At 43.9% G+C, this 24528-nt stretch overlaps 1 protein-coding gene across 1 annotated transcript; it reads left to right on the forward strand.

Annotated features, from left to right (window-relative positions):
• Positions 1-1526: 1526 nt before the first annotated feature.
• On the forward strand, positions 1527-24068 carry LOC311119158 (cyclin-F-like). The gene is made up of 17 exons (XM_084193900.1): positions 1527-1616; positions 2599-2753; positions 3191-3297; positions 3430-3497; positions 3624-3820; positions 4699-4752; positions 5164-5268; positions 7069-7146; positions 7571-7725; positions 10437-10601; positions 11035-11158; positions 11380-11560; positions 12702-12789; positions 18552-18651; positions 20155-20288; positions 22392-22573; positions 23571-24068. The coding sequence occupies exons 1-17, from the start codon at positions 1604-1606 to the stop codon at positions 24050-24052; spliced, it is 2388 nt and encodes a 795-aa protein (XP_084050026.1). The 5' UTR covers positions 1527-1603; the 3' UTR covers positions 24053-24068.
• The last annotated feature ends 460 nt before the right edge of the window (positions 24069-24528 follow it).

Raw genomic sequence — 24528 nt, forward strand, 5'->3', positions numbered from 1 at the left:
TCTGTTAAATAAATACTCACCTTCGTTCAACTCACCTTGTCCTGGTCTGCTTCTGGGTTCTGGCTTAGTAAACCGTGACAAGCCTACTTTCAGCACCCATGCACTGTCCATCTCCACGGCTGCCGCTTCATAGTAATGTAAGTTATGCAAATTACTCGAATATGCCTTATTGTGAGGTCAATAACTCTGATAAATAGCTTCATTATGGGCAATGAAACATTTTGTTTTTATTCAAAACAATTATAGCAGTAGCAAGCTTACCTCCGGTCCTCCTTTTCATCTTTGGCTCTCCCTTTCAAACTGAACAGGACATCAGTAGTCCTAGTCTGCCCGCACAGATATTTTTTTAAACTAATATTATTTTTCCGGAAGAAGCCTTTGACTCGGCTCCTCAAGTGCCACTGTACAGTGAGGAGCCATTGGTTAGGCAGCACACAAGGGTTTACATCAGCAAGTGCAGGGCTTATGGTTGGAATAGCCTATCCATTACAGTGTGTAATGCAGTGTTGCCTAGTTTTATATGCACCATCCCAGCAGCGGAAAAAATCATGAAGGAAGCACATTTTCTTAGAAATATAAATTTGCCCTGTACTTCTCCGAGCATGCTCTTCGTATAGCCTATTGCCTATAGTATAGGCTATGGATAATTTGATTGAGACCACACTAGGTGACCCTTGATATTGTGCGCCCAGCAGAGAATCAGGGATGAGGGGTAGCATCAGGCACACATCGAGATATAATAAGCAACTAATTCTCAAACACTGAGCAATATGATATTTAATCGATTACAAATGACACGACCCTCCCCTGGACTAAATAAACAAATACTAAACCCTCCCCCTTACTGGAATTGAAAAAGCATGACTCTCCCCCATTTTCCTCCAGGTAACAATTCTGTAAATTTCGACGCTCCCTTAGCTGTGTAAAATTGTCATTAATAAAAATTATACCATTAACACATTTAAGAAATATGTTTTTATTCAATTAATTATCTTGAGCGATACCCTATTTTATTTTTAATATCTCTTTAAATATGGCACGTTTAAAACGTAAATTGTGACTACTACATATCCCAAAATTCAATCCAAGAGGCGGGGCCACGTCATCGTTTTTAGTAACCCCTTTGACCAATCAAATGCATCTATTTGGAAGCGCGTACTTCGAAAATGGTTTGATGTTATCCAATCAGTGGTCTTTATTTAATTATTTGTAACGACAAACCAATCGAAGTTGTCGCTCTTCTCCTAGACGAATCGGAAGCTCGCTAGATAATAGCTGGGCTTACTCATTTTCCGCCAATAAAATCGAAGTTGATGTTTAAACTCTGCGCGCAGGCGGTTCTTAGCCAATTTTGGGAGGATCTCAAAAGTTGAGAGGGATGCATGCATGGATTTGAATTCAAGCTATCAATTTCACAACATCCCAACAAGCTAGACAGCGCTCTCAGGCTGTGTTTTAGAATTAGACAAATTGATAATTCATTGGAATTGCCATAGTTTATAACACAAGTTATATTTACTCGTATTTTGTTCACACTGTCAGCTTTGTGGTTGCACAACTTTAAAGCTAGGGAGCTTGCCATAATTAAGGTGATCTCCACGAAATGAAAGCGGGCGGTAAGTATCTATCGGACTCAATTAGCTAGCGTGTGAATGTGCTATCTATCTAGATAAACATTTAAACGTTTTAGTCAGAAACCGGTTTCACCTTATACAATTTAGGTTAGAGAACTTGCACTGTGTAAGAGTGAATAGCATTAACAGTTTATAGCTACAGTAGCTAACTGACTTGGTCACGTTAGCCGCTAACTAGCCTGCTAGCTAGCTATCTATTCTGGTTTGCTAATGTAATGATGGCTGGCTAGTTAGCTAGCTACTACTGGTACCCAGCTTGGTGCCAGTACTAGAGCCAGTAGTTAATTCAGTGGCTAACGTTATAAATGTGCCTTATTTGAAAATAAAGCATTCGTAACATTTATATCATAGTTAGCTACGTTGTAAAGTCATTACCTTTGTGTGGTTTTGAAAGCGACGCAAATAGATAATTCACGTTTTTGGATTTGACTGAAATAAGAAGCTTTACAGTAGCTTGTAAGTGAACTTAGGTTTGAGGAGGGAAATTTGGGCGCTGAGTTAAACTGAGCTCAAACATTAGGCAGAACTCGGCCAGCTAACTTAATTAGTCAAAATAGATTCCATTGGTTATAACTACCGATATATCACGCAATTATTAATTATATCTAACTGGGTCACTTTTGCCTGTTTTGATTTAGTTTGAGCCAGCAAGCTGTCGCAACCAAACAAAGCAAACGTTAACTGACATTCAGGTTGGAATTACTGTTTCTGGTGCAGCACATAGATGAGAACTGTAAACAAATACTATTGAATAAACAGTGTCTGAAACATTGTTAGTAGTAAACTGTGTCCCACAGTTAGGATGAAGACTAAATGTATGGGTGCACTGTGAGTAAGAGTCAGTTTAGTTGGAGAGTCAGTTGAGTAGGAAAGAGGGACGTTTTTTGCATTTGATGGTTATCTGTATCTAAAATGGACAGTGATTTTATTTTTTATTTCTCCCTCTTTTTCCTTTCTTCATTAGTGCTACACTGTCGTTGTTCCAAATGCTTCACGGTTCCAGCACGGAAGCGGATCCGTAAGCGTGTTCCAGGCCTGACACTGCTGTCTCTACCCGAAGAGGTGCTTCTGTGTGTGCTCCAATGCCTCTCTGCTGAGGACCTGTTGGCTGTCAGAGCTGTGAGTCATACAAACACACAGTCTTGTTTAACTAACCTTGTGGGGACATACAATTCAGTCCCATTCAAAATCCCATTTTCCCTAACATTAACCTGAAATCCAAATGTTTGTTTGTTTTACTATTCTTGTGGTGACTTCTGGTCCCCACAAGTATAGTTAAACACGTCCACACACACAAACACACACCTAAAACACACTCACACACACTAAAACAATTGAACAGCCTCTGGAGTACACATATCATTTGAGCAAGTCTCTTCTGAACATCTTGTCACCACCCGAATTGGTGAGTCACAATGTGTGTCATTCTCCTCCTATATACACCTCCTTTAGCATGTATAAGGAATGTTATGTTTACTCAGTTATTGAAAGGAAGAAGAACATGCATAGAGGATTGCCTTGTTGGAGGCTAACTGAGGCATTTGGTTATCTCCCAGGTACACTCTCAGCTCCGTGACATCATTGATAACCACTCCAGTGTTTGGGCCCGGGTCAGTTTCAGGGATACCTGGCCATCCCCCAACACAGTCTGGCTCTTTGAGAGGTAGGATAGACTCCTCCCACACCCTAACCATGCCCTCGACTCTGTACGTCTTCCAATATGTTAGTTTCACATCAGGGAGACTGAAGGTCTGCATACCCTAATACGTTTCTCGGTTTCTGTCTCCTCTTTCAGGGCCGCAGAGAAGGGAAACTTTGAGGCAGCTGTGAAACTAGGGATTGCATATTTGTACAATGAAGGACGTAAGTCTCACTGCACTTGTCTTCCATTGTTGCTCACTGAATTGGTTATGAGGTTGATCACTGATTGACATTGACCAAATCACTTAATTAATTCCTGTATAATAATCACCCTCTTCTCTGTCCCAGCGTTGCTGAGTGACGAAGGGCGGGCCGACGTGTGCGGCCGGAAGGCATCACAGTTCTTCAGCCTGGCGGAGAGCCTGCGTTCCCCTACCGCCGACCCCTTCATCTGGGTGTTCATCCGTCCACCCTGGTCCCCCACTGGGAGCTGCTGCAAGGCTGTGGTGTTCGATAGGCTCAAGGCCGAGTGTGAAACCAATGTGGTAAGTGGTTACCAGGCTAAGCCTGGTTGAGCTTGGCTGGGGGAGATGGGCAGCCATAGACACAGCCAACCTCAGCAACCATCACTGTCATCTCCCTTGGTTCCTATTGGATAAACACAAGTTTAGTCTAATATCCTGGATACAAATTAGAGGGCTGTTTTACCCATAGAAATATAATGAGGAATGTTGATTCTGTTTCTATGGTTGTACCTTCCTGGTTCATTCACTCAGAACTGTCCATCGTCTATCCATCCATTATCAACACTAATTAAGATGTGTAAAGCTGGCAGGTAGCCTAGCATTTAAGAGCATTGTGCCAGTAACCGAAAGGTCGATGGTTCGAATCCCTGAGCCGTCTAGGTGAATGTGCCCTTGAGCAAGGCACTTAACCCTAATTGCTTCTATAAGTCGCTCTGGGTAAGACGTCTGCTAAATTACTTAAATGTAGGCATCTAATACTGCATGGGAAGAAAGGCGAGATGGATTGGGAAACATGTTGCCAAAAATAGTCTGCCGAAGGCCTACTAGACCTTGGTAGTGAAGACAAATGGGGAGAGACTGTTATGCTGCTTTGTGCAACGGTGTGGCTCGGCCCCCATTTATTTATGACCAACAGGCACCGCCAGAAAGTTCCATCCCTTATAGCCTGTTTTTGCCTGTCCTCTCTTGTTGTGCCCTGCATGTATCACCTCTGTTTTGTCCAGCGATTTTGTAAATAGATGGGCCTGTCTTCTTTGCTCATTGGAATGAATGGACTTTAATGAAAACTCCAGTGTTTCTATAAAAAGAGTGAAATGTTTTGTAGACGATATGGTTGCGCTCTAACAATTCTTTCATTAGGCAACATTTTCACATTTTGCTGTTGTAATTTTTTGTAGGAGAGGAGGGGACCGTTGCTGCACTGTCTGGCCAGAGTCCTCCAGCTTTTTGATGTAAGTGCACACACACACACACCTCTGCGAGTCTTCCAGAAAGGCAGAGGCGTTGCAGTGTGGTGATTTTTGTAGTAACAGCCATCTTCCATTTCTATGGTAACCAAACCACCACACAGTTCCAGTTAGTTTCTGATGAGGCTGTGAAGGCACCGTCACACTGTAGGCAGCCCTGCTAGTCATCAGCCCAGATGGGATAAATGTTGTTTTATACGTACACACATTCACACTCACAAAATATATATTAATTATTATTATGATGGGCTGGTCTTGACTAACATACTGCATACTCAGAACCCTGTGTTACATATTCAGTAGGCCTTGTGCTGGATAGAGAGGAGTATTTAATGTGCTGTATGCTGTGTGAAACATCCAATATTGAAAACATGGTTTAATGTGTGTGTGTTTCAGGAGGATGACAAGCGCTCCGAGGCCCTGACATTACTAGAAGAGTCGTCTCAGTCGGGCTGTCTACAGAGCTCTTACCTGCTGTGGGAACATAACCGTAAAACCGCAGTGAGTTTCACTCTTCTCTTGTTGTCCCCATCTCAAAAGGCTTTGATTATGTTACAATGTATGTTGTGTAGCTAAAGGTTGTAAAATGTGATGGGGAAACCCATGTGTTGTGTTGATGTACAGTGGGGAAAAAAAGTATTTAGTCAGCCACCAATTGTGCAAGTTCTCCCACTTAAAAAGATGAGAGAGGCCTGTAATTTTCATCATAGGTACACGTCAACTATGACAGACAAATTGATAATTCTTTTTCCAGAAAATCACATTGTAGGATTTTTAATGAATTTATTTGCAAATTATGGTGGAAAATAAGTATTTGGTCACCTACAAACAAGCAAGATTTCTGGCTCTCACAGACCTGTAACTTCTTCTTTAAGAGGCTCCTCTGTCCTCCACTCGTTACCTGTATTAATGGCACCTGTTTGAACTTGTTATCAGTATAAAAGACACCTGTCCACAACCTCAAACAGTCACACTCCAAACTCCACTATGGCCAAGACCAAAGAGCTGTCAAAGGACACCAGAAACAAAATTGTAGACCTGCACCAGGCTGGGAAGACTGAATCTGCAATAGGTAAGCAGCTTGGTTTGAAGAAATCAACTGTGGGAGCAATTATTAGGAAATGGAAATCTCTGATAAAATGGAAATCACTGATAATCTCCCTCGATCTGGGGCTCCACGCAAGATCTCACCCCGTGGGGTCAAAATGATCACAAGAACAGTGAGCAAAAATCCCAGAACCACACGGGGGGACCTAGTGAAAGACCTGCAGAGAGCTGGGACCAAAGTAACAAAGCCTACCATCAGTAACACACTACGCCGCCAGGGACTCAAATCCTGCAGTGCCAGACGTGTCCCCTTGCTTAAGCCAGTACATGTCCAGGCCTGTCTGAAGTTTGCTAGAGTGCATTTGGATGATCCAGAAGAGGATTGGGAGAATGTCATATGGTCAGATGAAACCAAAATAGAACCTTTTGGTAAAAACTTAACTCGTCGTGTTTGGAGGACAAAGAATGCTGAGTTGCATCCAAAGAACACCATACCTACTGTGAAGCATGGGGGTGGAAACATCATGCTTTGGGGCTGTTTTTCTGCAAAGGGACCAGGACGACTGATCCGTGTAAAGGAAAGAATGAATGGGGCCATGTATCGTGAGATTTTGAGTGAAAACCTCCTTCCATCAGCAAGGGCATTGAAGATGAAATGTGGCTGGGTCTTTCAGCATGACAATGATCCCAAACACACCGCCCGGGCAACGAAGGAGTGGCTTCGTAAGAAGCATTTCAAGGTCCTGGAGTGGCCTAGCCAGTCTCCAGATCTCAACCCCATAGAAAATCTTTGGAGGGAGTTGAAAGTCTGTGTTGCCCAGCGACAGGCCCAAAACATCACTGCTCTAGAGGAGATCTGCATGGAGGAATGGGCCAAAATGCCAGCAACAGTGTGTGAAAACCTTGTGAAGACTTACAGAAAACATTTGACCTGTGTCATTGCCAACAAAGGGTATATAACAAAGTATTGAGAAACTTTTGTTATTGACCAAATACTTATTGTCCACCATAATTTGCAAATAAATTCATAAAAAATCCTACAATGTGATTTTCAGGATTTTTTTTTCTCATTTTGTCTGTCATAGTTGACGTGTACCTATGATGAAAATTACAGGCCTCTCTCATCTTTTTAAGTGGGAGAACTTGCACAATTGGTGGCTGACTAAATACTTTTTTTCCCCCACTGTAAGTGTCGGTTAAGTAAAAAAAACGACCTCATAACTTACTGTGGTTCTGTGCTGTCTCTCTTCTCAGATGGCGGACCCAGGCAGGTACCTACAGTTCATACGCACGCTCAGGGACTACGCAGCCAAAGGATGCTGGGAAGCACAGGTGTGTGTGTCTATTTGGGTTCGTTTACACAGGCAGGCCAATTCTGATAAATTCTGATCTTTAATAAAAAAGATCTGATTGGTCAAAAGACCAATTAGTGGAAAAAGGTCAGAATTGGTCTGTCTGTGTAAACGCAGTCTTGGTGTGTGTGTTTACGGAGAGAGACTCATCCAATGGCATAGACATGCTAATGTATCCATTGACTGTAACAGGCAGTCCAAATCCACACACAAACAAAATCTATGGTTTTGTTTATTCTCCCAACCAATTAAAGTGGATGAGTCATTGAGTATGTTACTGAGCACAGGTGGTGTTTAATTACATTCGACCTCCTGTCCAGCTTGCTTGGCAAGCCTGGCATGACTTTTGACCTGTGCCCTTTGACCCTCTCTATCTCTCTCTGTGTGTGTGTGTGTGCGTCCAGCTGTCCCTGGCCAAGGTGTGCAGCAGTGACAATCCGCTGGGTCTGGAGCAGAAGGCCTGTGCCGACCTTGTGGCCCAGCTGTTTCGCTCCTGTCCCCCTGTGCCCCAACGCAGGGCAGAGGAGGTGCTCCGACAGGGCATCAATGACACTATGAGGTAACATACCGGTTTGGTCTGGAACTGACGCTGAAGATCACTTGACTCTGTACCAATTGAGTTGTTTTATCAATTTTGGTTAATGGCTCGAGTTAAGGGTGAAGATTCTTAGTCTGAGGGGGCTTTCAAAATTCTAAGCACTCTTTCTCATGCAATTTATTACCATAACCACACATTTTTCTAGGTACGTAACAGTATGAGTCTCTCTCTCCCACCCCTCTCCTCTCCACTCTCTAGGTACAGTGCCTTGCAAAAGTATTCATCCCCCTTGGCGTTTTTCCTATTTTGTTGCATTACAACCTGTAATTTAAATAGATTTTTATTTGGATTTCATGTAATGAACATACACAAAATAGTCCAAATTGGTGAAGTGAAATGAAAAAAATAACTTGTTTCAAATAATTCAAAAAAATTATTGACGGAAAAGTGGTGTGTGCATATGTATTCACCCCCTGTGCTATGAAGCCCCTAAATAAGATCTGGTGCAACCAATTACCTTCAGAAGTCACATGATTAGTTAAATAAAGTCCACCTGTGTACAATCTAAGTGTCACATGATCTGTCACATGTATGTATATATACACCTGTTCTGAAAGGCCCCATAGTCTGCAACACCACTAAGCAAGCAGCACCATGAAGACCAAGGAGCTCTCCAAACAGGTCAGGGACAGAGTTGTGGAGAAGTACAAATCAGGGTTGTGTTATAAAAAAATATCCGAAACGTTGAACATCCCACGGAGCACCATTTTAAATCCATTATTAAAAAATGGAAAGAATATGGCACCACAACAAACCTGCCAAGAGAGGGCCGCACACCAAAACTCACGGCCTAGGCAAGGAGGGCATTAATCAGAGAGGCAACAAAGAGACCAAATATAACCCTGAAGGAGCTGCAAAGCTCCACAGCAGATATCGGAGTATCTGTCCATAGGACCACTTTAAGCCGTACACTCCACAGAGCTGGACTTTACGGAAGAGTGGCCAGAAAAAAGCCATTGCTTAAAGAAAAAAATAAGCAAACACGTTTGGTGTTCGCCAAAAGGCATGTGGGAGACTCCCCAAACATATGGAAGAAGGTACTCTGGTCAGATGAGACTAAAATTGAGCTTTTTGACCATCAAGGAAAACGCTATGTCTGGCGCAAACCCAACACCTCTCATCACCCAGAGAACACCATCCCCACAGTGAAGCATGGTGGTGGCAGCATCATGCTGTGGGGATGTTTTTCATTGGCAGGAACTGGGAAACTGGTCAGAATTGAAGGAATGATGGATGGCGCTAAATACAGGGAAATTCTTGTGGGAAACCTGTTTCAGTCTTCCAGAGATTTGAGACTGGGACGGAGGTTCACCTTCCAGCAGAACAATGACCCTAAGCATACTGCTAAAGCAACACTCGAGTGGTTTAAGGGGAAACATTTAAATGTCTTGGAATGGCCTAGTCAAAGCCCAGACCTCAATCCAATTGAGAATCTGTGGTATGACTTAAAGATTGCTGTACACCAGCGGAACCCATCCAACTTGAAGGAGCTGGAGCAGTTTTGCCTTGAAGAATGGGCCAAAATCCCAGTGGCTAGATGTGCCAAGCTCATAGAGACATACCCCAAGAGACTTGCAGCTGTAATTGCTGCAAAAGGTGGCTCTACAAAGTATTGACTTTGGGGGGGGTGAATAGTCATTCAAATCAAATCAAATTTTATTGGTCACATGTGCCGAATACAACAGGTGCAGACATTACAGTGAAATGCTTACTTACAGCCCTTAACCAACAGTGCATTTATTTTAAACAAAAAAAGTTTAAACAATAAAAGTTTAAAAAAATAAAAACAACAAAAGTTTTGAGAAAAAAAAAGCAGAAGTAAAATAAATTACAGTAGGGAGGCTATATATACAGGGGGGTACCGGTGCAGAGTCAATGTGCGGGGGCACCGGCTAGTTGAGGTAGTTGAAGTAATATGTACATGTGGGTAGAGTTAAAGTGACTATGCATAAATAATTAACAGTGTAGCAGCAGCGTAAAAAGGATGGGGTGGGGGGGGCAGTGCAAATAGTCCGGGTAGCCATGATTAGCTGTTCAGGAGTCTTATGGCTTGGGGGTAGAAGCTGTTGAGAAGTATTTTGGACCTAGACTTGGCACTCCGGTACCGCTTGCCGTGCGGTAGCAGAGAGAACAGTCTATGACTAGGGTGGCTGGAGTCTTTGACAATTTTGAGGGCCTTCCTCTGACACCGCCTGGTATAGAGGTCCTGGATGGCAGGAAGCTTGGCCCCAGTGATGTACTGGGCCGTACGCACTACCCTCTGTAGTGCCTTGCGGTCGGAGGCCAAGCAGTTGCCATACCAGGCGGTGATGCAACCAGTCAGGATGCTCTCGATGGTGCAGCTGTATAATTTTTTGAGGATCTGAGGACCCATGCCAAATCTTTTTCACGCTCAAGTTTTCAGTTTCTTTTGTCTTATTTCTTGTTTCACAATAAAAAAATATTTTGCATCTTCAAAGTGGTAGGCATGTTGTGGAAATCAAATGATACAAATCCCCCTAAAAAAAAAATCCATTTTAATTCCAGGTTGTAAGGCAACAAAATAGGAAAAATGCCAAGGGGGGTGAATACTTTCGCAAGCCACTGTACATAACTGTTTCTCTCTCGTGTCCCCCCCTCTTCTCTAGGTACATAACACAGTATTCATCTCTCTCTCCCATCAACCTCTCTAGATACATCCTGGTGGACTGGCTGGTGGAGGTAACCACCATGAAGGACTTCTCCAGCCTGACCCTCCACGTGACGGTGGGCTGCGTGGACCGCTACCTGGCCCTGCGCTCCGTACCCAAGGCCCGCCTGCAGCTGCTGGGCATCGCCTGCATGGTCGTCTGCACGCGGTACGAGACAGAAAAACACTGGAGGTGGATGTAGCATGATTAGGGTTGCAACATTCTTGCAATTTTCCCAAAATTTACAGGTTTTCCAGAAATCCTGGTTGGAGAATTCTGGTTTTCCTGCTTATTCCTTCCTGATTTTGGGAAAGTAACTGGAATTTTGCAACCCTAAGCATGATACAAACTAGTCTGTATTTGATCCTCTATGTAATCTGCCCCGATGATGTACTTCTGTATTCACTTGATCAGCTTTGGCTAAAGGCTCGAGCTGAAGTGCAATAAGAAGTATTTCTGAGGGGTTTTCAATATTCAGAGTTCTGAGACTGTACGGAAACGAGCGTTTTATTTATTGGACTAGTTCAGGTAGTCCCTCCGTGTTTGTCTGTTTTTCTTCAGTTTGGTGCCTAATGAATACAACCCACGTCTCTCTGTCTAGGTACATCAGTAAGGATATCCTGACCATCCGGGAGGCGGTGTGGCTCACAGACAACACCTACAAGTATGAGGACCTGGTCCGCATGATGGGGGAGGTCATCTCTGTGCTGAAGGGCAAGATCAGGGTAAGTGGAGTGGACACTTCTGTAAACATTTTATAATCTGCCCCAATGATGGCTTCTGTATTCGTTTCATCAGCTTGGGCTAAAGGCCTCTGTTGAAGTGAGAATCTTTTGTCTGAGGGGTTTTCAAAATTCACAAGTCTTGGCTGTTGAAGTCTTGTTGTAATCCTGTCTAGTCATTGTATTTCTATGGGTTTAACTCATTTGGTGTTGTGCCTCTGCAGACTCCCACCCTGCTGGACTACGGCCAGGTGCTGCTGTCTCTGTTACCCCTAGAGAGGCTCAGTATCCACATGTTCAGCTACTTGTGTGAGCTCACCCTGCTCTACTCAGTCCTCACTACATACTCCTCAGCCCACCTGGCCAACGCCACCCTGCTGCTCACACGGGCACTGCACCACTACGGTAAGGCGGGCGAACACGCGGTCTACGGCTGTGTCCCAAATTGCACATAGGGCACTATATAGTGAATGGGGTGCCATTTGGGACACAACCCGTTTGTCTTCTACACACTGTCTGTTTGTCTACAAACTGTTATGTAATCTGCCCCGATGATGTACTTCTGTATTCACTTGAGCTGAAGTGCAACAAAAAAATCTTTCTGGGAGCGTCTTCAAAATGGAGAGTTATCTAAGTGCTGTATCCCCAGTCCCAAGGGAGTTGCTGAACAACCATACATGGCACACACACCGTTGACCTAGGTTTTCAAACACCCCTAGAGCAGTGGTATTCAAATCTTTTTTTTCCTAAAGAATTTCTCGCAACCCCAATTTTTTTGCCGACCCCACTGCAGTTCCCCGCGACCTGACTTTGAATACCACTGTCCTAGAGTCTAGCTGTAGTTCATCAGCTTCTCATTAAAACTTCTGAGGCATTTTTTTATCATTTGCTGAACGTCATATCAGTATTAATGCTCTAGTGTAGTTTATATCCTTGACCCCTGCTCTAGTTTATATCCTTGACCCCTGCTCTAGTTTATATCCTTGACCCCGGCTCTAGTGTATGGCCTTGACCCCGGCTCTAGTGTATGGCCTTGACCCCGGCTCTAGTTTATATCCTTGACCCCGGCTCTAGTGTATGGCCTTGACCCCGGCTCTAGTTTATATCCTTGACCCCGGCTCTAGTTTATATCCTTGACCCTGGCTCTAGTGTATATCCTTGACCCCGGCTCTAGTGTATGGCCTTGACCCCTGCTCTAGTGTATGGCCTTGACCCCTGCTCTAGTGTATGGCCTTGACCCCTGCTCTAGTGTATGGCCTTGACCCCTGCTCTAGTGTATGGCCTTGACCCCGGCTCTAGTGTATGGCCTTGACCCCTGCTCTAGTGTATGGCCTTGACCCCTGCTCTAGTGTATGGCCTTGACCCCGGCTCTAGTGTATGGCCTTGACCCCTGCTCTAGTGTATGGCCTTGACCCCGGCTCTAGTGTATGGCCTTGACCCCGGCTCTAGTGTATGGCCTTGACCCCTGCTCTAGTGTATGGCCTTGACCCCGGCTCTAGTGTATGGCCTTGACCCCTGCTCTTCCCCTCCTCTCTCTGCATTGCAGCTCCCATCTGGCCCATCCAGCTGGCTGAGTATACAGGCTTCTCCAAGCAGGACCTGGTCCCCTGCGCTGTACTACTCTATGTCAAGTGGTAAGTTATACTACCGTATTTTCCGCACTATAAGGCGCACCGGAGTATAAGCCGCAGCAGCTAAATTGAATGATATTGAATGATGTGTACATATATAAGCCGCACTGGACTATAAGCCGCAGGTGTTTTAATGTTTAATTACCATATGTAAGGGTTCGTGCACAGAGGGGATTGTCGGGAAAGAGATGGCTGCTTGAGGAAGCTCCCATTTATTAACATTTCAACAAACAAGTTGCATATTTGCATAACGTATTCCAGCAAAATTAGTTAATAGCGTCACAATCATTTAACCACTTAACTTTGGTTATTTTTGAAAAACCTTGAAAAAGTGTGCTCATCTTTGAATATTTATCTACATTATAGCCTACAGTAGTACCATAACAAAAAACTAAGCTTACAGCGCTTGACGAGGCAATATCAATGGCTAAATTAAATGTGTTTTTTTTAAAGTGCAAAATAAAGTGCCTGTAACACGACAGTAAGCGCGTAAACCTAAAGTTGCAGCAACACGGCTGCTTAAAATATACGGTAATCAGCCTACCAGAAAAGTCATTAATCCTCGTCTTCATCTTTTAGGCTAAGGTGCAGTACACGGCTGTAACCAGAAAAGTCAAGTCATTAATCCTCATCTCCGTCTTCTTCCTGCGTACTAAAACCACCAAAGTCCTCATCTTCAGTGTCGGAAACGAACAGGCTCAGGGTGGCTTCGTCAGCCACTCTCCTCTCTCCTTCGTTGACGCTCTCAAAACCAACGAACTCCTCTTCGTCACTGTCGGAATCGAACAGACTCTGAAGGGCCTCAGCTATGGCGGCGTCCTCCTCTTCATCACGCAGCAGTCCAGCCTTTCGGAACCCGTTAATGATCGTGGATGTTTTGACACTCCTCCACGCTATCAGGATCCACTCGCAAACTTGAGCGAAAGTTGCTTTTCGCATGCGACCAGTTTTGGTGAATGATTTATCGCCGCTAGTCATCCACGCCTCCCACTGAACGCGTAGTGCCACTTTGAACGCACGATTGACACTGATGTCGAGTGGCTGCAGATGCTTCGTTGTGCCCCCAGGAATCACAGCTGGAATCGAGTTTGTGCTCTTGATGGCTGCTTTCACATAATCCGTTATATGGGCCCTCATGCTGTCCGAAAAAAACGAGCAAAGCTTTTTTTTGGCGAAAGAATCCTCCAGGGCGCTTGACGTAGCACTCATTCAGCCACTCATTCATTACGCTTTCCATCATCCACCCTTTCTTGTTGACTTTAAAGGAGATGCCGTTCAGGATCTTTTCTTTTGGCATTGTAATCCGCTTAAAAATCACCATTGGCGGAAGCTTTAATCCAGATGCTGTGCAGCCAAGAACACAAGTGAAATTCGTTCTCTCGTGGCCAGTGGTTCTCAACGTGATGGACGATTCACCTTTCTTGTTAACAGTCCTAGTGAGAGGCAGGTCAAACGTCAAAGGCACTTCATCCATATTTATGATCTGGTCCGGTCCGATGGAATATTCCTCTATCATTCTTTGTGTGAATTCGCCGAAGTTTGTTATTTTTTCCTGGTAGTCGGGAGGGAGTTGCTGACACACAGTCGTCCGCGCCCTGATGGAGAGTCCCTTTCATCTCATAAATCTGAAACACCAGGATGGTCCACCTCTAAATTTTCAATGTTCATTTCGGTGGCGACTGTTTCAGCTTTCAGTCGGATCTGCACGGTGGAAACACCTCGGCCGTCTGCTCTCTGTGTGTTCACCCAATCTTCAAGAAAGTCTTCAAGTTCGGGCCATCTGCTTTTATTACCTCTGAAAGCTTTTTTTGACTTTTTGCATTGAGACAGTTCTTCCCGCTGGCGTCTCCAACGTCTCACCATTGACTCATTGATGCCAAGGCTACGTGCAGCAGCTCTATTTCCTTCTTTTACAGCCAGATTGACTGCCTTTAACTTAAAAGCTGCATCATATGCATTTCTACGTTTGTTTTCCATAATGAGGGTTTGTGCATGAAAACTTCCTTTGCACAAACTGTCTCGCTCTCGTAATGTCTCGTTCTGTCTCTCGTACCACTCTCGGTTCCACTTTTACTTTTGCGCGCTACCTGTCTCACTCTTTTCCGGCCTCCAGCTTTTCCTGCTGGAGCCCGCCGCTTAAAGGTGGGGGGCGCGGACCGGTCATAGAGCCCATAGAGTTAAAGTTGGTGGACTGTAACCTGTAAAATCCATAGATTTAGGAGGTCTTCTAGTGGCCGTTAGCTGTAAAAATCCATAGATTAGCCGCACCGTTATATAAGCCGCAGGGGTGGAAAAATGGGAAAAAAGGCGCGGCTTATAGTCCGAAAATTACGGTACATACCACGGAGATCTTAGAAATCACTATTACAGGTTATAAAACAGTTATATATGGAATTCAATGTTATAAACATACTAGATACACTGGCTGTTAGTCTGGGTCAGAGTCCAGAAAGTCTACTACCTCTAGTACATCTTTGTCCCCCTCTCTCTTGTACTGTTCTTTCTCCAACATTTATTCCTTCTCTATTTCTCTCCCTTGTAAATCCAATGTCTGACAAGCAAGGGGTGCTCGCTGGCTTGACTCTGTTCTGATGAGTGTTACCTAGGTGATAGAGTAACATGGGAGGGGGGGGGGGGGGGGGGTGTATAGGAGTGCTAGCTGTGAGAGCAAAACACACAACCCTCACCCCACTGCTACAAATACACAGTAAAAGTTGATTGGCTAGATAGTTCCACGATGTTAGCAATTACATAGAGAAAAGAAAGTCCTGCATACTGCAACTGCCAGTATGGCTTGTTTTATTAAGTTTACACATCGTCCAGCCTTAGTCTGAGATCTTTTGTGACCATTCATTGTTGACTACAACTGAAACCCAGCTGTTTCTATTGAAGCTTGTCTGGTGGTTGTGGTAGTAAACAACCTTGTTAGCATGCAAGGCTAGCTGTGGTGAGTATCAATAGCCCCTCTTCCTGGAGATCCCCATTGTTCCTCAGCAGGCCCATCCTGCTAGCAATTAGTATTCTAGCAATTAGCATTTCCCCCCTTTTTCGGGTTGTTACTAGTTAACACAGCCACAAAGCCATAAACCCTGCCTATTTCAATTTTTTTGTAATCAGATTTTAAGAAGATAAACCTAACCTTAACCCACACTGCTAACCTTGTGCCCAATCCTAACCGTAAATTATTTTTTGCGATGTAGCTAATTTTGACTTTGTGGCTGTGTTATCTAGTGGCAACTATTTTTCGGGGAAGCAGCAATAGGGGAATGACTAAGACAGAGGTTAGTTGTGCTAATTCACTAGGCGATAATTAGCGCTGTCAGCTAACTGCTAACCCTCCACAGCCTCTCCTGGAGGTTCCCTTTGACAGCTCATCACCTGCTGCTCTGGGTTTGATTAGCTGGGCCTGTTGGATAGGAGGATCAGGCAGGTGGGAAGGCAACAGGCGTTTAGCTCCTATTGAGTAATTAGCCAATTAGAGCAAATCATTAGCTTGATTTTTTTTTTTTTTATACTTAACTTGGAGTCTTCATTAGGGGAAAAAGGCAACGTTAACGTACATGCAGCTGTGTTCTTTAGAACGTGTTTGTGCAAAGACAACTTTATATAACTTACTGAGATGTTTTTTTCGTTCCTCGGTTCATTTTCCACACACGGTAGTCAATGTGAAGTGCTATTTAAATGACCGCTACAGTAGATTTCATTATTACCATCTGAAGTGCTCTTTGGGCACCATTACTGTGGGACCCCTGCAGGTCAGAAAGTTAGCAGTTCTGATGAATGCCTTGCTTCTTTTCAATACGAGTGTGATTTCCAGCAGGCGAGGAATGCCAATCTCTATAGTGATTTTATTTGAAGAGGTGAAAGGTGGTGTTTTGGTCCTCTTGGCCCTTTGATCAGACTGGGTTTGTTCTCGGTGTGTGCTTGTGTGTTCGCAGGTTGTTAAGACTCTGCCCACTCACAACCTCCCCCCACCTCCCTCTCCTTCATGGCCCCGGCAGGAGGGCTGTCTGTTGCTGTCTCATTATAAAGCCAGTAAAATACACCGACCGCTGTTTGTCGTTCACCGCACACATACAGAGGCCAGCTCTTACCGTTCTGCGTTTTCCCTCCTGCAGTTCTTTGAGCACTCGTTGTATTTCCACAGCCACTGTAGAAAATCACATGAAGTCACATACTTATAAAGACAAATGAACCAAGTGGTGTGGTGATGTCTTGGACTGTTGCTAGCCAGCGCTGCAGACAGACAAATTGGACATTGGTATTGATTAGAAGATCAGGTTGGTTGGTTGTGGCTGTGTCCTAAATAGCCTCCTATTCTCTAGTGCAGATGTTTTCCAAGGTAGTGCAATGTGTAGGGAGTGGGATGCAGACTGTTTATCTGCTCGTATTAATCACGATGTAGATCGTCATTAGCGAAGGGCCACAGTGACCAGGATGCAGAGAGCTGTAGGGGTGGGGTGTTGGGAGGGAGCTGCACCTAGGGTTTGTGTGTGGCAGGGAGGGAGGGGGTGTGTGTGTGCGGGATGGTTAGGTATAAGGGTGGATGTGCATATGGGAGGCTGCTGGACTGTGTGTGTGTGTGTGTGGGGGGGGGGGGGGGTGATGACTCATCCTGCACCATACTTGTGTGAGTCAGACTAGTGAGAGGCACTGCACTTTATCGACAACGTCCAATTTTCAAACAGAAGGTAATATCATATACAGTGAGGGGGAAAAAGTATTTGATCCCCTGCTGATTTTGTACGTTTGCCCACTGACAAAGACATGATCAGTCTATAATTTTAATGGTAGGTTTATTTGAACAGTGAGAGACAGAATAACAAATATATCCAGAAAAACTCATGTCAAAAATGTTATAGATTTGATTTGAATTTTAATGAGGGAAATAAGTATTTGACCCCTCTGCAAAACATGACTTAGTACTTGGTGGCAAAACCCTTGTTGGCAATCACAGAGGTCAGACGTTTCTTGTAGTTGGCCACCAGGTTTGCACACATCTCAGGAGGGATTTTGTCCCACTCCTCTTTGCAGATCTTCTCCAAGTCATTAAGGTTTTGAGGCTGATGTTTGGCAACTTGAACCTTCAGCTCCCTCCACAGATTTTCTATGAGATTAAGGTCTAGAGACTGGCTAGGCCACTCCAGGACCTTAATGTGCTTCTTCTTGAGCCACTCCTTTGTTGCCTTGGCCGTGTGTTTTGGGTCATTGTCATGCTGGAATACCCATCCACGACCCATTTTCAATGCCCTGGCTGAGGGAAGGAGGTTCTCACCCAAGATTTGACGGTTCATGGCCCCGTCCATCGTCCCTTTGATGCGGTGAAGTTGTCCTGTCCCCTTAGCAGAAAAACACCCCCAAAGCATAATGTTTCCACCTCCATGTTTGACGGTGGGGATGGTTTCACTCACTAACTGTAAGTCGCTCTGGATAAGAGCGTCTGCTAAATGACGTAAATGTAAATGGGTATAACACAGTTGGAGAACATATAGACTGGATGATTAACCACGCTCCTCTTGTTCTTCTCTCCCTCTTTCTCGCTCTCTTTCACCTCTCTCTTTCACCTCTTGCTCTCTTTCACCTCTCTCTTTCTCCTCTTGCTCTCTTTCACCTCTCTCTTTCTCCTCTTGCTCTCTTTCACCTCTCTCTTTCTCCTCTTGCTCTCTTTCACCTCTCTCTTTCTCCTCTTGCTCTCTTTCACCTCTCTCTTTCTCCTCTTGCTCTCTTTCACCTCTCTCTTTCTCCTCTCGCTCTCTTTCTGACAGCTTCAGTAAGGATGTACCCAAAGACTACAGGCACATGTCTCTGACAGGTGTCAAGCAGAGGTTTGAGGATGAGGCCTACCAACACATCAGCAAAGAAAAGGTGAGCTTGTCATCTCCTCCTGACATGGACTGTTGCTCTTTTCAAACTAGTATGTCGACCCAAAGTGCACTGTGCTGGGCTGCTGGCCCGGATATTCTCCTTTTGGCTGTAGCGGTGTTGTGCTCATTAGGACACCGTCGCAAAACTAGGGCTGGGAATTGCAATAGGATATTATTACGATACTTTGGTGCTGATACGATATGTATTGCGATTCTCACGATTCTTTATGTATGGCGGTTCGTGATGTTCCTAACATATATTGGTCGCTATATGTCTGCTACAGAGAGAATGAGTTTTGATTAGCCAGGGAAATAAAAGTGCTAAAAAAGAAATAGATGGGAGTGTCGTTACCTAAGTGTGTGTGTGTGTGTGTGTGTGTGTGTGTGTGATATATATGTATTTATACACATACACTACACACATACATACATACACTACATTAACGTTCAAAAGTTTGGGGTCACTTAGAAATGTCCTTGTTTTCGAAAGAAAAGCTATTTTTTTGTCTATTAAAATAACATCAAATTGATCAGAAATACAGTGTAGACATTGTTAATGTTGTGAATGGCTATTGTAGCTGGAAACGGCAGATTTTTAATGGAATATCTACATAGGCGTACAGAGGCCCATTATCAGCAACCATCAGTCCTGTGTTCCAATGGCACGTTGTGTTTGCTAATCCAAGTTTATCATTTTAAAAGGCTAATTGATCATTAGAAAACCCTTTTGCAATTATGATTTAAAGAAGCAATACAATTTGATCCTGTAATCGAACCCACAATTTCTGATGCTCCAGATACTCAACTAGTCTCAAGAAGGCCAGCTGTATTGCTTCTTTAATCAGCACAACAGTTTTCAGCTGTGCTAACATAATTGCAAAAAGGTTTTCTAATGATCAATTAGCCTTTTAAAATGATAAACTTGGATTAGCAAACACAACGTGCCATTGGAACACAGGACTGATGGTTGCTGATAATGGGCCTATGTAGATATTCCATAAAAAATCTGCCGTTTTCAGCTACAATAGCCAGTTACAACATTAACAATGTCTACACTGTATTTCTGATTAATTTGATGTTATTTTAATGGACAACAAAAAATTGCTTTTCTTTCGAAAACAAGGACATTTCTAAGTGACCCCAAACTTTTGAACGGTTGTGTGTGTGTGTGTGTGTGTGTGTGTGTGTGTGTGTGTGTGTGTGTGTGTGTGTGTGTGTGTGTGTGTGTGTGTGTGTGTGTGTGTGTGTGTGTGTGTGTGTGTGTGTGTGTGTGTGTGTGTGTGTGTGTGTGTGTGTGTGTGTGTGTGTGTGTGTATATATAATTATTTTTACAAATCGGTATTTGGAGTCCAAGTATCAATATAATGTTGTCCAACAATGTCTTATTGGACAAGTTCAGATAGTACCTCTCTGTTTTAAGAGCTTTATCTTCCATTTCGTGCCAACTGAACACTACCCTAACCAGTGCGTTTCTGTACCTGTGTTCTCTCACGCTCTCTCCCAGGTGATTGACTTCAAGGAGCTGTGTCAGATCCTGGAGGTGCCGGAGGCGGAGCCCCACATGGTGCTCCCCAGCCCCACGGGCCAGCCAGCAGACATCCACACCTTCCTCTCCTCCCCCTCTAGCAACAGCAAGAGGTGAGTTACTGCCGTTAAGCCACACAAATGTGAGATCGGATTCATACGGAAAGAGCACAGTGGCTCACTCAACCTAACCTAAATCGACCCCACTACCCCTCACCTAGACACTTGTGTAGGTTGGCACTCGGAAGGGATTGGACAGGTGTCAGCAATATATTGATTAGCTCCACCTTGTTCTCTTATAGACCAGGTAGGATTTTCCTCTGTCCAATCATTGCCAAGTGTCTAGGCAGATGGTAAAGGCTAAGGGTTCCTTTGTGATTGAGCAACAATGACCACTCTCACATAGTCTTTTATGGTGGCTGTCCAGCGCTGGTCTCATCCAAAAAAGTGCTTTCATACCCAAATTGTTTGTTTATGCTGTACCGAGTAATTGCCATCTGTCCACTAGATGACCACAATGGAAATAAATATTAAACTTTTGTGTCACCCTTGATGACTTTATTCATGAAGGTTTTTAAAAATTGTTAATAAACTAAACTAAGAAGACTCAATAGCTAGGTTTCCATCAAATTGGCGACAGATTTTCATGCAAATATTAAAAAATCTGCTTAAAGAAAATTATTTTTTTCCCCTCACAATTTGTTTCCACCAAACGGACTGCGTGATGACGTAGTGCACACAATGTACTTTTTCGCTTACCTTTTCATGTACCGAATAAAAATCTAAAATTCAATGCGTTTGTCGCGTTTTCAACTCTACTGATAGTTTTGTCACAAACTGTTAACCTCTTAAGGATCGGACCCTTTATTTCAATTTCTGCCTAAAATGACATACCCAAATCTAACTGCCTGTAGCAAGGATATGCGTATTCTTGATACCATTTGAAAGGAAACACTTTGAAGTTTGTGGAAATGTGAAATTAATGTAGGAGAATATAACACATTAGATCTGGTAAAAGATAATACAAACAAAAAAACATGCGTTTTCTATTTATTTTGGTTCCATCTTTGAAATGCAAGAGAAAGGCCACAATATAATATTGCAGTTTAGGCACAATTTAGATTTTGGCCACTAGATGGCAGCAGTGTGTGCGAAGTTTCAGATTGATCCAGTGAAGCATTGCAATACTGGACTATTTTGTATTAAGTCTGCCCAAGTGTGCCGAATTGGGCAATTGATACATTTTCAAGTACATAACTATAGAGAACATACTAAAATTATATGGTAATACAAAATGTAAGTGTACACACTCCCAGGAATGTCATATATGATGGATCATTAGCTTATACACTAACTTTCACACATCTAGATGGCCGGGCGGGGTGGGTGTTGAGCCAGAGAGAGCAGGGTTCAAACTGTAGAACCCAGTTCCTACATTTGAATATAAAGATGGATTTTATCAAACAAAACTATGCTACATTTTATCTCTGGGACCCTTAGGATGACAAATCAGAGCAATATTACTGAATGTAAGTAGATTATTTACCTTCAGAGGTGAATGTATCAAACCAGTTACCGTGATACGTTTTTTGTTATTGTGCACTCTCCTCAAACAATAGCATGGTATTTTTTCACTGTAATAGCTACTGTAAATTGGACAGTGTAGTTAGATTAATAAGAATTTAAGCTTTAGAGGTTAAATAGAAAATATGCCTACTCTGGTCTTGGCACATGCGCTCTAGCCAACAGCCTGCAGTGCGGGTAGGCTAGTCTACATGATGAGATTATTATAGAGAAGAGCGAGAATATTTTTATTTGTCAAGCATCGATCGTCATGTCAATAGAATAAGACCCTCAATATTTATTGGAAAGGAGCATCAAGCTCATCATCGTGCACTTTCCCCACCCTGTGACGTTCATCATAACATTCTTCTGTAGCCTAATAAACTGCATGGTTTCCCAAGTCGTAATGAGAGGACCACATCGCGTGACTCCAAGTTTACTTCGATATGATGGGTATTATATCAATATTTGCGCATAAAGGTGTTTCCGCCGCCATTTCTTTCATAATTAATTTTACCATCACAAGAAGATCCCACCGTGTCAAAAGAACAAATTATCTGTCGGCATTTATCAAATTGTAACGAAACTTCCTGTTTCCATCACAGCTGTTGTGGTTACTGACTCACTGCAATCTGCTGTGTTTCTCTCCCCCAGGAGACGGGAGGAGTCCTTGCCTGTGTACCGAGGCAGCTTTGTGGCCACACCCACGGCTGAGCTGTCCACTCAGGAAGAGACCCTGTTGGGGGACATGCTGGACTGGAGCCTGGACACCTCCTGCTCCGGATACGAGGGGGACCAGGAGAGCGAAGGAGAGAAGGAGGCCAAGGAGGGAGAGAGTGAGTGGAGGGAATCAACTACATGAGTTCTGATCATTTATGATCACCTCTATACCAGGGGTGTATTCACTAGGAACCAAACGGGCAAAAATGGGCAGGGACCTACCTGAAATGTGTCCAATAAGAAACGCCTGTTTTCCATTGCAAAACTTGCACTAATGAATACACCCCAGGCCTATCTATAGATGGGGGGTTAATGGAAGACGAGTGTGTCATGCTGGCCATTCCAACTGGTTTACTAGATGTAGTGACATCACTATGTACTGGAAAACTTAGTCAGACATGATTGTCCTGATGTGGGGTACAGACCAGACTGCTCAGAGGCAGACACACATGCAAAACGCAGCATCATATGATGCAAAATGCATCGTACAGGCTGTATTTCTGTATTTTGAAAGTGTATTGCTGACATGCACAACATTTTGTGACTATATCAACAATGGACTAATGAAACAAATACCTAGAGTTTTTGTGTGGAGTTTTCTTTTAAGGCATCCATAATTGATAGTGATGGGGGGGCGGGGGGGAGAATCGATAGTTGCATATCGCAATATTTTTGGACGATTATTATATAGATATTTGACTCCCACGTATTGATTTGTAAAAATAAATAGAAAATAAATCTACTGTAGCTAGCGCTAGTCGGCTGTACTGGCGCCAAATCTCCGGTATTTGTCGTCCTATAGCTTGTTCTCAATCTTTTTAAATAGACATATTTTCAGCACTTATTTCCGTGACTGATCAAAACTCGTTTTCTTATGTTCTCTTGTCTCTCTGCAGCAGACAGTGAGCAATATGTTGGGAACATCAAATCGTAATATAATTGCAGTATCAAATCGCAATACGTTGAGAATCGTAATACATATAGAATCGTGTATCGTGAGGTCCTTGGCAATTCACAGCCCTAATAATTGACATGGGTTGGATTTTTGTTCACAGTAAGTCAATACACTCACTATGATATGCCGCCAAGCTAACGGTCTCTTCTTCTGTGCAGCCTCCGTTCTGGCCATGACACTGGAGCTAGCAACAGAGCCCGAGGACTCCAAACTGCACTGCAGAGCCCTCTCCAGCGACGATGACAGTTTCTGTGAGGGGGACAAAGAGGAAGGGGAGGGGAGCGCCATGAGCCGACCGCAAGAGCCCCTCTCCTCCTTCATCACAACCGACCTCCACAGCTCGGGCTACTCCTCTGTCCAGAGTGTCAGTCCTTGCTCCAACTCCTCTTCCCTCCTGATGCCCTGCACCTTCACGGCGGTGCCCCCCACGCCAGACTCTGCCTCCAGCGCCACGGTGGCTCTGCCCGGGTTCCGCCTCCTGGTGCCGGTGCAAAGACCCCGGGCTGCAGCGGCTGCAGCTCGCAGACAGGTGAAGAGGAAGAACGCAGCAGCGCACAGCGGAGGAGAGATGGAGAGGGAAGGGGAGGATGAAGATGAAGAGGTGGTATATGCCTCAAGTGTAGGTTTCCTAAGCCTATAAGAACTGACTTAACTGACAGTTGAATGGATCCTGATGTTTTTCTACCACCTTGCCTTAACTTCACCCTCTTTTGCCATGGTCGTGTTCATTAGGCACCAAACTGAAGACAAACAGACCCAAAAGGAGAGGGACTACCTGTTGTAAAACGTTTTTAAACGTTCCTGCCCTAATGAACACAACCCAGGAGCACTGTCTTGTCGTTGTTGACGATACTCTTCTTCACTCCATAAAGACCTGAAATCTGCACTGGTTCCCGGAATGCCATAAGATCACAAATACCTATTGTAAGCTTTAAGACAATAAAGGGAAAGGAGAACACGTCAACTCAAACGGTCATACCAGAATCCTGCCTTTTCTTCTTTCATTCCTCACATTTCACACGAGTAAACAATAGACATCTTCTGCTTGAGAAAGATAAGGTGGCTCCCTCTCATCTTTCACTGACTTTGGAAGCGTCCCAAATTACACCCTATTCC

The sequence above is a fragment of the Coregonus lavaretus genome (genome assembly GCF_964263955.1).
Source record: "Coregonus lavaretus genome assembly, contig: HAP1_SCAFFOLD_4756, whole genome shotgun sequence".
Classification (NCBI taxonomy): Eukaryota; Metazoa; Chordata; class Actinopteri; order Salmoniformes; family Salmonidae; genus Coregonus; species Coregonus lavaretus.